Genomic DNA, 15,361 nt, shown 5'->3' with positions numbered 1-15,361 from the left:
ACTATTTAATGAAGATGCCAGTTGGGGACCTGTGAGGCGTCTGTTTCTCAAACTAGAGACTCTAATGTGCTTATCTTCTTGCTTAGTTGTGCAACGCGGCCTCCCACTTCTTTTTCTACTCTGGTTAGAGCCTGTTTGTGCTGTCCTCTGAAGGGAGTAGTACACACCGTTGTAGGAAATCTTCAATTTCTTAGCAATTTCTCGCATAGAATAGCCTTCATTTCTAAGAACAAGAATAGACTGTCGAGTTTCAGATGAAAGTTCTCCTTTTCTGGCCATTTTGAGCGTTTAATAGACCCCACAAATGTGATGCTCCAGAAACACAATCTGCTCAAAGGAAGGTCAGTTTTGTAGCTTCTGTAACGAGCTAGACTGTTTTCAGATGTGTGGACATGATTGCACAAGGGTTTTCTAATCATCAATTAGCCTTCTGAGCCAATGAGCAAACACATTGTACCATTAGAACACTGGAGTGATACTTGCTGGAAATGGGCCTCTATACACCTATGTAGATATTGCACCAAAAACCAGACATTTGCCGCTAGAATAGTCATTTACCACATTAGCAATGTATAGAGTGTATTTGTTTAAAGTTAGGACTAGTTTAAAGTTATCTTTATTGAAAAGTGCAGTGCTTTTCTTTCAAAAATAAGGACATTTCAATGTGACCCCAAACTTTTGAACAGTAGTGTATGTTGCACTGGCTGCTGACTCCATCGCTGATTTCTGTCTACAAATGACTGTGGTTTGTAATCTGCTATGTGGACCCTGAGCCTAACTAGAAACAAAGCTCTAAACTCTGTGTTTGTAACCCTGGACCTGGTGACATTAAGCAAAGGCACCCCTAGGATGATGAACTCTGCCTGTACCCTAATTTCTGAACCTGACCCCTGGCTTATGGGGTACAAATCTGTAAATCTGCACCTGCACCCTAAGGCTATGTTCACACACTGCACAAGACCGGCCGTGCCGGGTCATGGAACGGCTGGTCTCAGAAAACATCATGATCTTTAGCGCCGCTAAAGGGAGGGGGCCCGGGGAAGATAAGAGCCTCCTGTGTCCTTTTGCTTAACCCCTTATTTACTGCAGTGTGTAAGTGACCCAGTGTTCTCTAACATGCTGCAACAGAAAAAAAGGGTTAATACAGAAGACAATTAGCTCTCTGCCTGACTACTCTGATAACCTCTGTTCTCTGAGTTGCTGCAGAGGTCAGGGGTTATCAGTGCCAAAGTAGCAAAGGAGAGAGCTAATTGTCTTCTGTATTAACCCTTTTTTGTGTTGCAGCATGTAAGAGAACACTGGGTCACTTACACACCTCAGTAAATAAAGGGTTAAGCAAAAGGTAGTCTGCTCCTGCACCTATGTATATAACCATAGGATTCTGCCTCTGGCCACAAGAGAATTTTTTATTTGGCCACATCACCGAGTATATATAGGGGAGGGGGGCCCCATACAGTTTTTTGCTATGGGGCCCCATGAATTCTAGCTACGCCCCTGCTTGATAGGACAAGGAGCCATTGGTTCCCAGCCCTGTCAATCACTCTTCACGTCAATTCTTTGAGAGGGGGCATGTAAGAAATCAAATGGTGTCCGTGGCACGGGCTCCGCTTGAAATTCCGCCTCTTTTGCTCAGTGTGAACAAGCCCTTTGCGCTTTCTCCTTTATGCCACTTCTTATTAAGGCAAAACTGACCAGACTGCGGCTGTGTTTTATATATATGCTCATACTCCAAGTGCACTTTTCTGGTTTGTGCACCACCTTTTGAGTGGAGCTGTGCTTATATTTTGTGACTTTTTAACAAAGTTCCATGTAATAACCCTGTCCAAAAAGGCACAAAATTCTTAAATCATGGCCCTCTTTTTTAACCAAAAACTAAAAATGAGCATGGGGAGAAGATGGTGCACACTGATGTTTATAAAATAGAAAAAATACTGAACATTGTGTAAGATAAAACTTCGTAAATCCTCCTCTATGTGTAAACCTAGCCTAAGAGTAGAGATGCATTACAGCCAGCCTTCTCTGGCCTAGCAATGCTAGCAGATATTACACATGACTTGTCAGATATTTCATGTATATATTTCTATTATGAATTGTGAACACAAGGGATAGTACATTTTTCCATTGCAGGAGTTTGCCTAGCCTTTACCACTAGGGGGTGACATTGCCTTTTGAAGTGTCCGTCATCCTGAAAAGCTAGTTTTTGTCAAGACATGTATTCTATATATATCTTACTACTGTCAGGGCCGTATTTACCACTAGGCACCCGTGGTCTGGTGCCTAGCGCAGCACCTTGCAGGGGGGCAGCACCAGGGAGCAGGGGGACAGAAAAAATAATTTTTTTGTGTTTATTTTTTTAGTTTCCCTCCTCCCTTCAGACTTGCCAGTAAATCTGGTGTCTTTTCCAGGGGATGGGGGGTATGGTGGTATTGGTCAGGTCTGGCATCGCCAATAGGTGCGTGAAGATGGGGCGTCTTCAGGTTTAGTGCCTAGGGCAGCAGCAGCTGTTAATACAGCCCTGACTACTGTATATCTGTCTGTGTATATATGTGACTTCCTGCACAGCACAAACTTATGTAAAAGCATTACATTTCATCCTTATATTGCTAAATGAATAGCGAAAATTATTGACTTTAAAAGTAGGGATCTAAAATGTTGTAAAACGTATTTCTAGCATTACTATAGCAGCCATACTTCCTGGGTCCTAAAAGTGGCTCCTATTACTCAGATACCCTCAGGACTTACATTAGAGCTGAATAATGTAACAACCAGACAGTAACAAGAAGAAAAAAGCAGGGAAACTAACAAAAATAAGAACCCATCCATTAAAGAGTTCTACTGTTTTTAGTAGGATGTAGATAACAAGGTGACATGTTATTTCTTCTTCAAGCGGTTATACTTTGACGCTCTCATTGATGTAAATAGGAGCTTTAGGGTTTGTCCCCCTGTGCTGCCTGTAGTCCACAGAGAGCTGCAGTGCATCCCGCAAATGGGTGTGGTGTGGATTATGCCTGTGTGCACATGCCCTAACTACCTTACCCTATATCTAACCTAAATAACTACCTAGACCTATCCCCGAACACTGACCCTCACTGTATCTGCGATGCCCTGGCCCCTGGGGGCCACTTCCGCAGTGCTGGTGTTATGAGCGGGCAATGACCGGGGCAGCTGCAGGGTGTATACTTGTCACGGTATAGGCCTGAGGGCAGCACAGCTGTAGGGCCGGTCTGTGGAATCTGCGGGTGATGATGGGCATGCGATTCTTCGCTGCACTTAGTCAGGGCACCAGTTAGTGGACACCAATGCCAGGGTTCAGTAACAGCGGTTTTATTATAGATGAAGTAACTAGTAGCAACAGTTCTGTCCGGATGCAACCGGGTATATAGCATGCTTTGACAAATAAAGCAGGAGTGGTGCTGCATAGGCTGTGAGAATACGTGCCGGATGATGGGAGTAGGAGTATGAGAGGTATAGCGTTGCTGGGTGGATTAGCTTGAGAATAATACTTGCTGTGAATCCTTGCAGCGATGAGGAGAGATAACGGAATGACACCCAGATGAGAGAGAAGACTCCGGACACTTGAGCAGGCAGATACAGCCGAAGACTTGTATATAGCAGCAGACTTAGTCACTCTTCTGTGGGAGAGGATAGAACCACACAACCTCCTTGCTTGGAAGCAGGGGGAAGACCAAATTGTCAGCAGGAAGTGGGAGGTCACATGGTTGCTCTTGGCCAGAGCTAGTCAGCCATTGGAGGAACCATGGTTACAGGTCACGTGATCAACAGCCTTGCATACCACTGTACACTGTAATAATACACAGGAATACATGAGAATACACATGAGAATGCACATTACCAGAGAATACTAGGGGAAAACCAGCAGCAGTTGCAGTGCAAACACTTACCAGAACAGGCATTGACACAACAAGAGAAATGGCCATAATAGGAGTAGTAGTCTGCATGTTCTGGGACACTGCATATCTGCAAATCCCTTCAATAAAAACCATAATCTGCAAACCCTATCACAATCTGCAAAACCTAACACAAATAGCAAATAGACTCTGGAGCTGAGCAGTGCTGAACTAAAGAAGAAATGCAGCAAAAACCAAAGATAACAGAATACTGCAAGACACAGAAACAAGGACTACACAAGAATGAGCCAAGAACCAACCGGACTGACCGGGCTATAACTAGAATAATGCTATCCTGTGGATGTTTGGCTTTATGTTTGTTTTTGTTTCTTGTTGAAAATGAATCAGTATCATGAATAATAAGTATCAGGTGTAGATATTTCCCCCCCTAGAATGTTACTGTGTTTTGATGTCTTTTTGTACGTTGTAACCAAAGTAGGTTTAAGGTTGGTGAATTAAAGAGGACCAGTGACCACTTATACTGTACGTAGAGCCCTCTCGGTGTGTAGATAGTTGAGATTCCTATTACCTTATGCTGCGTTTACACGGAAGATTATCGTTCGAATTTTTGCATAAACGATCGCATTTGAGCGATAAACGTAACGTGTAAACACAGCAAACGACGAGCGAGAAATCGTTCATTTTGATCTTTCAGCATGTTCTTGAATCGTCGTTCTTCGTTCGCTGAAAATTCGCCAATCGCTTCGTGTAAACAGTCTTTCACCGATTTACCCTATGTAAAAGATGGGCTTAAGCGATCTTAAAAACGATCGCAATAACGATTTTTCTTACGCATTTTCAAACGATTTTTCTAATGATTTATTCGTCTAAACGCTGAACATTATAAAAACCAAATCGTTGCTTCAAAACTGTTAAACGATCGATTGGGCGAATTATCGCTCCGTGTTAACGCAGCATTAGACTGCTCAATTATATATGGCTAATTCTTTTGGCTATATAGGTTGTGTTTAATCTTTATGCCAAAAAGGTGTTTTGGTGCACTGTGGCCGGGATTACTGCCCCCCAGTGCACCGATCTGGCCGGAGCAGATTGGTGTACTGGTGGAGGTAGTCCCATCCCTAGTGCACCAAAACACCTCATTAGCAGTGCTGAGGATTAAGGTACGAAACCTTTATCTTCAGCGCCCCGTGCACTATAGGAACATACAAGCAGGTTACATTCTTCTAACCTCCTCATTGTTTTCCCTTAGTATCTTTTGACAAGCCTTTAGGGGTACTGCAGAAATGTCTTCTCTATAGAATTATGTTTCCACAACAACTCTTTGTAGTCAGCACTGTACGTGTTTGTTGGTGTGTGATAGGTCACTACAAATCACCAGTGGTTTTAGCAGTCATACCACAGTACATAATGTGAGTATATATATATATATATATATATATATATATATATATATATATATATATATATATATAGGTGTGTCTATATTGTTCAGGCATAGCACTTAAAGGGGTACCTCAGATAGTAACTTTATTTTAGTTTTTTATCTTTCTTAAATACTTGGTAAGGCTGTGGTAAGGGGTGACATGGACCCCTCTGCTACAAACAACAATCACGTTGGGAACTGCAGGGTGGGGGGGAGGTGACTGAGCCCTGGTCCCTACTCCCTGCACCTCCATTCTGTTCCAGTGCTTCCGCACAGCGCTATTGTTACAAGGCAGCCCCCATGTACTGTATATTCTTATTATAGTATACAGTACCCAGCAGGGGAAAGCTGTCCGTCACTATCGATGTGTGAGGTAGCCTCTGCACAGTAAGCTGTGATTACTATCTCAAGGCTTATTGATGTCTTGTCTTACATCATGTGGATGGTGGGTGCATGTACTGTAGGTCTCTTATCTAGGAAAGCAATGGCACCAGGATGTACTATGGAAATAGGCAAGCCAGCAGAGGTGTGTGATGGGCAATGTGCAGGGTAAAGTTCAGCTGGGAAGCCTTGAGTCCTGGCATATTACTTTTTCGCTTACCCTCAACCATGAACAGGATAATGCCCCAGCCACACTGCAAAAATGATTCAGGAATGCATTGAGAGACATGGTAACCTACATGGCTCAGGTATGATCCCATCACAGCTGATCAACTTTAGGCTGTGTTCACACTACGTATATTTCAGTCAGTATATGTATATTTCAGTCAGTATTGCAACCAAAACCAGGAGTGGATTTAAAACACAGAAAGGATCTGTTCATACAATGTTGAAATTGAGTGGATGGCCGCCATATAACAGTAAATAACGGCCATTATTTCAATATAACAGCCGTTGTTTTAAAATAACAGCAAATATTTGCCATTAAATGACGGCCATCCACTTAATTTCAACATTATGTAAACAGAGCCTTTCTGTGTTTTGAATCCGCTCCTGGTTTTGCAATATGAGGACCACAATACTGACTGAAATATACATATACTGACTGAAATATACGTAGTGTGAACGCAGCCCAAAGGGGGTTACTCCAGTGAAAATCATTTTCTATAAAATTAGCTGGTTTCAGAAAGTTATATATATTTGTAAATTTACTTCTATTTAAGCCTTCCAGTATTTATCAGCTGCTGTATGTCTTGCAGGAAACATTTTCTTTTCATTCTAACATAGTGCTCTCTGCTGCCACCTCTGTCCATGTCAGGAACTGTCCAGAGCAGCAGCAAATCCCCATTGAAAACCTTTCCTACTCTGGACAGTTCCTGACACGGACAGAGGTGGCAGCAGAGAGCACCGTGTCACCCTGAAAAGAATACACCACTTTCTGCAGGACATACAGCAGCTGATCAATATCAGAAAACTTGAGATTTTTCAGTAGATGTAATTTACAAATCTATATAACTTTCTGAAACCAGTTGATATGAAAGAAAAAGATTTTTGCTGGAGTACCTCTCTAAGTGCAGGATTACAATGCAGCGAGGCATAACACAGTACATATCCAACAGGTATATATTAAAGCATAAAAACGAGACAAGTATATGAAAAGAAAGTTTGCATAACAAAATGCAGTGTTGTGTAGGAACCATGGTGTTTCAAAACAGGATTCTCTGGGGTGTCGCGGAACGTGTGTCTGTGTTGCCAATCAAGCTATAAAAAGTTCAGGAAACCCCTAAATGTGACCCACCCTTTCCTGGACCCGAGGAAAGTGTTGAGCAGAAACTTGTCGCAGTGGTGTCATTAAACTGCAGCATGTTTACAGACAGATTTTTAACTGCTTGATGACCACTTTGGATAAGATGTAATATCATGAGTACACTCAGGAATAGTAGATGTAAGGTCAGGGCCCTGCGTTCTGTGCCTCTGCCACATGGGAAAATTGCTGCAGTAACATACAAGGCATATTGGTTGTAAGAAAACTACACTTAAAGTAATGGTATATATGATATTGCATTTTCACAGGACATGGGATGTGCTATGTAGATGTGGGGTCCCATTCTGGGACCTGCATCTATGTCCTGTTCATGGGTGCTGAAGGTGATCAGATGACCCAGAAGAGACGAAGCTGGTGAGTTACCCAATTTTGAGGGGAAAGTGAGTGCCGACCTGTCAGGTCAGTGCTCGCTGTTTGTGGGATTACACACACAGACAGCAAGTGGGGAGCTGCGGGAGTGGCTTCCTGGACAATCTTTAGGGCCTTTCCACCAACAGACGACAGATTATCTGCCAAAGATTTGAAGCCAAACCCAGGAGTGGATTTGAAAAGAGGAGAAATCCAGTCTTTCCTTTATGACCTGTTCTCTGTTTATAGTCTGTTCCTGGGTTTGGCTTCAAATCTTTGGCAGATAATCTGTCGTCAGATCTGTTGGTGGAATAGGGCCTTTAAGATCGTCCGGGTGGTGCATTTAAGTCAGCATAGAACTGCTGCCACCACTCCTATTGTATGGAGCGATGAGCAGCAGAGCGATGCTGTCATGATCTGGCCGTTTCAACATGTTGAGAGACCACGATCAGCTGGCATCAACATCAGTTGTGTAATAGGGCCTTTAAAGGCCATACCTGCTCTACTGGGAATTCTGGGAAGAAAGGAAATGCGAATAAAATTCTGCAAACAGCATAGCCCAACCTGGAGTTACATAAAAGACATAGCCCAGGGGCTACACCATTTGCTTAAAGGGGTAGTGCGGCGCTAAACATTTATTCACAAAATAACACGCATTACAAAGTTAGACAACTTTGTAATGTGTGTTATGTATTTGAATGGCCCCCTTCCCCGTGTTCCCCCCACCCGCGCTAGACCCAGAAGTGTTGGTGCATTATACTTACTGCATTCACGTCGACCCCGTCCGCCATCTTGTGACAATGACGGCTGAGCAGCTGATGATGCGGCATAGGGGGGGCGGCATGAGGGACGGATGGAGCGGTTTGGCCGTCCTCCCGAAGACGACGTTATTGTCACAAGATGGCGGACGGGGGTCGACACGAATGCTTTAAGTATATTGGACCAACACTTCCGGGTCTAGCGTGGGTGGGGGGGAACACGGGGAAGGGGGCGGCACTTTAACACCCGTAAAAGTAAGTGGAATTTACACAAATGCACCAATTTTGGCTGTTTTTGGCTTCCCTACCTCCTCTGATGGCCATGAAGAGGCCAGAGAGGACTGAGGAACCCTCAGTATGAAAAGGTAGGTCTGCATCTAAAAGACTTTTAAAGCATGCCCTGTGGCTATGCCATGAGTGTCCCAGATGGGTATACCCCCTTTAGATGTAATTCTTACTACAGGGTTAACTATTACAATTGATAAATTTCTTCTAGTCCAGCTCTGTTCTGGTCATGTTGAGAATTCTGCTATAAAACATTGATTTACAACATAACAGGACCATTTTTAGTTTTCAAGACTTTCTTTCCAATGAGAATGGTGCCAGGAGATTAGAGGAATAGATGTGCTTTGCTTGTGTAGAGAGGGTGTGAAATCTTCTCACGGGAAGATTCTTCTCATCTTCTCATATATTGTACTGACATTTTTTGAGAGGTCAATAAAGGCCAGTGTTCTGGAGAACACATTGTTGACAAGAAATTGACAAGGATTTTTATAGATAGATGGAGTATTCCAGGCATTCATTCCATGAATGAGACATGCCTAAAATCTGATGTTGTCCCCTGGCTATTATGTAAAGAAAAAACTGGCTTGGATGCAGAACTAAAAATACAAAAGGTCAAGTTTGTGACCCATCTTTTTCTAACATGGTTGACCTATGATGTCATGGTATGGTTTAAAATAATAGGTTGAAGAGGTCACAGTTGCAACAAGACCTCTAGGCCCTAACAGGCCATTCTCCACCACACTAGGCTCCTTGCATCGTTAGTGCACTTCTATCGTCAGTGGACTTCTAACGTCAGTGGACTTCTATCGTCAGTGGACTTCTATCGTCAGTGGACTTCTATCGTCAGTGCACTTCTATTGTCAGTGGACTTCTATCGTCATGGGCTGCCCCAGTGATTGCTAGATCGTCTGGGAAGCCCATAGTATAGCAGATGAGTCATTTGTTTTTCAACATGTTTAAAAGACAAATGACGCAACGATCAGCCGACATGTACAATTATCAACCATAACAGCCGAATACGGACGATAATCGTTCTGTGGAATAGGGCCTTTAGAATGTGACTGGCGATTTAATAAGCCAAGGTAGAAACTCCTCCAGCAGAGAAGGTTACACATCATCTGAAGAGTTTCTGGTTTGACCTTTTAAAGTCATGTTCTAAGGCTTCTTAAAGGAGTGAAGAATTGACTGGAAGGAAGAGCTACCTTCAAGGAGTGGAATTCAAGAGCTGCTCTGCATGTCCTTCTATCCAGATCTCCCAGTAGAGCATGAACGTCTAAACTCGTCTTTATGGCGCCCTCTTCAAGGAGAAACATTACCAGTTTCAACTATGACATTTCCACTTTATGTCCTCGGGCTAACTCCCAGAATTGATCAAAGGACATCAAACCACTCAAAAAGCCAATGTTTGTCTTGAAATTAAAAATTAAAAAATAAATAAAGTATTCTTTCTCCAAGAAACACAATGGCAACTTTCCAAAAATAACACAATTAGAGAATTCTTGATAGAGGAATAAAATAAGTTTGTCATACTTCAAAGATGAAAAAGATGGGTGGTTACTCTATCCATCAAGAAATGAAATAGACGTTCTCTGCTAACTCAGACCATAGTCAATGTCCCCAACACCTCTAATCACCACTTGTATATCAGTCAGAGGCATTAGGACAATGCCTAGATATTCCCTGTTTAAACTATGTGGATGGCAGCCATAAACAGTGAGGCTTTCTCACACTGTGATATGGAAACCCTCCAAGATGGACCTCAGAGACCATAAAACAGTCTGGAAAATAAAGACTTAAATGCAACTACTAGAACACCAATAAAGGGTTGTCATGCCTTTCTTCTTATAACTAAAGAGGTTTCAACTTTGAACAGCACCTTTATGTTACAAGGGTCTCTGAAAAGTCTAATGACCACAGAGATTACTGATACTTGGATCGCCAATGATCACCTATAATGTGTTGATATTATCCGTTTCCATAGACTTTAAAGGAATCATCCAGGATTATAAAGAAACACAGCTACTTTCTTGCAAAAACAGCGCCACCCCTGTCCTCAAGTTGTGTGTGGTATTGCAATTCAGCTGCATTCACTTCAATGAAACTGAGCTGCAAAACCCCACCCGCAAACTGAGGACAAGAGTGGTGCTGTATCTGGAGGGAATTGGCCATGTTTTTCTAAGCCTGGATAACCCCTTTAATGCAGAACTTTATGAAAAAAAAATAATTTTTTTAGACTTATGTGACTGCCATTGTTTGTTTTTATTTTACTGTGTGTGAATGTAGCCTTATAGTTAAAATAATTTACAGTATAAGGCCATGTTCCCACGTAATAAGACACCGGCCGTTCTTTGACCAGGCCGGGTCACGGAACGGCCGGAGTCAGAGAAGATCATCCCGGCTGGTACACCAGTACCTGCCGGATTACCTTCACTGCCGCTGAATTCACATGCGGGCGTATCCGTGCGCGCCAGCATCTGAATTCCCCGCTGCAGACAGGTTTTCTGCGGCCGCTATTCACTGAATAGCATCTGCAGAAAACTGACAAGTCAGTTTCTTGCAACCCCGCTAGCGATCCCGGCCAGAGTGTATATCATGTGTATACTCTCTGGCCTGGATTCCTTAGAAGGCAGCACTATGTAAGTTCCGTTGTAATCACAGCCATTGATTATTACGAAACTTACGCAGTGTGAACATAGCCTAACAGAAAGAAGGTTTTTTCTTATAATACGCGTGCTTAGTTTGTACTTTTATTTGTTTTTATTTTTTTATGTTCTGTTTATGTTATTTTTATTTATTTTAATTAAAAACAGAGATTGGAAATGGTAACAAAGCCATGAAAGAGTCTTTTAATTGTAAAGTATAAAGTGCATCTGTTAGTCTTACTTCTTAGGGTATAGGTGATGGCACCATACCATTTTTGTACTTTTACTTGAATGTTCTTGATATTCCACTAATAGTTATTTTATAGGTTTGTTACTAGAGATGAGTGAACCGGGTTCGGGTTCGAGTCCATCGGAACCCGAACGTTCGGTATTTGATTAGCAGGGGCTGCTGAACTTGGATAAAGCTCTAAGGTTGTCTGGAAAACGTGGATACAACCAATGACTATATCCATGATTTCCACATAGCCTTAGGGCTTTATCCAACTTCAGCAGCCACCGCTAATCAAATGCCGAACGAACGGGTTCGGATCGACTCGAGCATGCTCCAGGTTCGCTAATCTCTATTTGTTACCTTTTTGTTTAACTACATTAATGTGTATTGTCTGACACTAGAGGGAGTGCAAAACCAATGATTGAGACATATAAACTAAAAGACAATTTTCTTATACTGTATATATATAAATGTAACGGACATGTAATGGATATTCTAAGAAACTTGACCGGACCACATCTCCACAAATGGTGGCTAGTTGCTGTTTTAGGCATTTTGTGTAACTCCCATTGACTTTAATTTGTGTTACATAAACAGTATAGCACCATGAGTTGCTCTCTTTATGTAGCTCCTGAATTACCTACAGTGCTGGCCAAAAGTATTGGCACCCCTGCAATTCTGTCAGATAATACTGTATTTCTTCCAGAAAATGATTGCTTTGGTAAGAATGTCTTCATTTATTTTGTTTGCAATGAAAAAACACAAAACACAATTAAAAAAAAAAGTCAAATCATTGATCGTTTTACACAAAACTCCAAAAATAGGCCGGACAAAAGTATTGGCATCCTCAGCCTAATACTTGGTAGCACAACCTTTAGACAAAATAACTGCGAACAACCGCTTCCGGTAACCATCAATGAGTTTCTTTGCCGGAATTTTAGACCATTCTTGGCAAATTGCTTCAGGTCCCTGAGATTTGATGGGCGCCTTCTCCAAACTGCCATTTTGGGATCTCTCCACAGGTGTTCTATGGGATTCAGGTCTGGACTCTGGACTGGCCACTTTAGAAGTCTCCAGTGCTTTCTCTCAAACCATATTCTAGTGCTTTTTGAAGTGTGTTTTGGGTCATTGTCCTGCTGGAAGACCCATGACCTCTGAGGGAGACCCAGCTTTCTCACATTATGCTGCTAAATTTGTTGGTAGTTGTCAGACTTTATAATGCCATGTACATGGTCAAGCAGTCCGGTGCCAAAGGCAGCAAAGCAACCCCAAAACATCAGGGAACCTCCGCCATGTTTGACAGTAGGGACCGTGTTCTTTTCTTTGAAGGCCTCTTTTTTCCCCTGTAAACTCTATGTTGATGCTTTTTCCCAAAAAGCTCTACTTTTGTCTCATCTGACTAGAGAACATTCTTCCAAAAAGTTTTTGGCTTTCTCAGGTTAGTTTTGGCAAACTCCAGCCTTGCTTTTCTATGTCTCTGGGTCAGAAGTGGGGTCTTCCTTGGTATCCTACCATAGAGTCTCTTTTTTCATTTAGACGCCGACGGATAGTACGGGTTGACACTGTAGTACCCTCGGACTGCAGGGCAGCTAGAACTTATTGGATGTTAGTCGAGGTTCTTTAGCCACCATCCGCACAATCTTTCATTGGAATCTCTTGTCAATTTTTCCTTTCCGTCCACATCTAGGGAGGTTAGCCACAGTGCCATGGGCTTTAGGGTGCGTTCACACCTACAGGATCTGCAGCAGATTTGACGCTGTGTTCAGTTATTTAAATGAAATCTGCTGCAAAAAATCAGCTGCAGATCCTGTAGGTGTGAACGCACCATTAAACTTCTTGATGACACTGCACACGGTAGACACAGGAACATTCAGGTCTTTGGAGATGAACTTGTAGCCTTGGGATTGCTCATGCTTCCTCACAATTGGGCTTCTCAAGACCCCAGACAGTTCTTTGGTCTTCTTTTTTTTCTCCTTGCTCAATGTGGAACACACAAGGACACAGGACAGAGGTTAAGTCAACTTTAATCCATTTTAACTGGCTGCAAGTGTGATAGTTATTGCCACCAACTGTTATGTGGCACAGTTAATGGCCCTATTCCACGGAACGATTATCGTTCATAAACTCGCTCAAACGACCGTTCGTTAACGATCAATAAACGACTATTTTTTACGAACGATTACACATTCAATGTAGTGGGAATGTGAAGGATACGATTATTTTGCGGTCGTTACATGATCGTTAAAACGTTCGCCAGGATGATAATGTAGGCGGAGAATAGAAGTTGGAGGTGTGAGAGAGGTGTGACAAAACCTTAAAAAAACCTTGACAATTTGATACTGTCCAGCCTACTGTACCCGCCTCCGGAGCTTGTAGTCTCCATTTTGATCATTGCCTTTGAGCTGCAGAGAGCAAAGCACATTGAGATTTCTGGTGGTTCTATTGTTCATTGCAATTAGAAATGGCAATGTTGAAGAGAAAGCGTGGGCTGGAAATTTTGACTGAGCTGATTAATCACCAAGAAGAACTGGACATCCAAATGGAGGAACAGCAATCAAAGCGTCCGCGGTTTTGGTCAAAGAAATGGCTCCAGCAGCGTGAAGAATTTTCCCATATGCCATTGCTCTGTGAGTTAAAGGAAAGAAATCCCGATGATTACCGTAATTATCTTCGAATGTCTTCTGATACATTTTCAAAGCTATTGGATCGTGTACGTCCTTTAATTGAAAAACATGACACTGTGATGCGTCCGGCTATTCCAGCCGAACAAAGACTTGCGGCCACTCTTCGTTTTATGGCCACAGGGAGGTCTTTACAAGACCTAAAATTCACAACCGCAATTTCACAGCCGATGTTATCTCGAATAGTTCCAGAGACGTGCACAGCTATAGTGACATCGTTGCAAGCAGAGTACTTCAAGGTAAAGGCCCCTGAACAACAAAGTCAACTGTTTGTGTTATTTATAACTCATTTACCACCTTCCCTAAAAATTATATATTTTTTTAACCCCCCTAAAATTTTTAATTTATATTGCAGTTTCCAAGCTCAGAACAGGAATGGCTGGCTGTCGCAGATGAATTTAAAGAGCTGTGGCAATTCCCCAACTGCGGAGGGGCACTTGATGGCAAGCACATAAGGATTACGCAGCCAACAAATTCTGGTTCTTATTTTTATAACTATAAAGGTTTTTTTTCAATTGTTTTAATGGCTCTTGTCAATGCCAAATATGAATTCCTAATGGTGGATGTAGGTACAAATGGAAGAATGTCAGATGGGGGTGTTTTGGAGCGGACTGAGTTTTCAAAGAGGTTGCGCCAGTCAGCTCTGCATTTGCCTGGTAACGATAAGACTGTGTCTAATTTGAATTTTGTTTTTGTCGCCGATGATGCTTTCCCTCTGCATCCAAACCTCCTAAAACCTTACCCTTCCAGGAATCTCACAATGGAGAAAAAAATCTTCAACTACCGATTGTCTCGTGCACGGAGGGTGGTGGAAAATACTTTTGGGATCATGGCCAATAGATTTCGAATCTTCCACACGGCTATTAACCTCAAGCCTGAAAACATAGACAAAGTGGTAATGGCTTGCTGTGTATTGCATAATTTCCTCCGCCGCCATGAGAGTCAAACCTATTTATCTTCATCCAGGGAAGAGAGTGGATCTGGCCAAATCGATGCAGTGGACCAGTTTACATCCCTACAGCCTACATCTTTTCACCGACACAGTCACGACGCTATTACAGCCCGGGATTTGTACAAAAATTATTTTAACGGGGAAGGGTCTGTGCCATGGCAAGAAGGCTATTTGTAAAAATACCCCGTCTTATCACACAAATTATCCAAAATAGTTGCATACTAGACTTGTCTTGTTGTACCCTTGTTTTAAGTTCTGTATTTTTGGAAATTACTGTCAGAATTCAATAAATAAAGCATTGAGTGTAATTAATTAGTACTTTTAACTTTTATACACATTAATGTCTTATCAACTATACACAAGGACAATGTCCTTCAAACCAGTGACTTGTGCCGAGGTACATAAG

The 15,361-nt window shown here is 42.3% G+C and overlaps 1 protein-coding gene across 1 annotated transcript; it reads left to right on the top strand.

Moving 5' to 3' along the window:
• Positions 1 to 13,996: 13,996 nt before the first annotated feature.
• Positions 13,997 to 15,132, top strand: LOC138794142 (uncharacterized). Its single transcript, XM_069972909.1, has 2 exons — positions 13,997 to 14,242; positions 14,359 to 15,132. Exons 1-2 carry the CDS (start codon positions 13,997 to 13,999, stop codon positions 15,130 to 15,132), a joined length of 1,020 nt encoding a protein of 339 aa, XP_069829010.1.
• The last annotated feature ends 229 nt before the right edge of the window (positions 15,133 to 15,361 follow it).

The sequence above is a fragment of the Dendropsophus ebraccatus genome, chromosome 5, assembly GCF_027789765.1.
Source record: "Dendropsophus ebraccatus isolate aDenEbr1 chromosome 5, aDenEbr1.pat, whole genome shotgun sequence".
NCBI lineage: Eukaryota > Metazoa > Chordata > Amphibia > Anura > Hylidae > Dendropsophus > Dendropsophus ebraccatus.
This window is presented reverse-complemented; position numbering and strand designations above follow the sequence as displayed.

Coding starts and splice junctions, on each gene's coding strand:
- LOC138794142 (XM_069972909.1), top strand. CDS start 13,997: ATGTCTTCTGATACATTTTCAAAGCTATTGGATCGTGTACGTCCTTTA. Junction 14,243..14,358: donor TGCAAGCAGAGTACTTCAAG/GTAAAGGCCCCT, acceptor TTTATATTGCAG/TTTCCAAGCTCAGAACAGGA.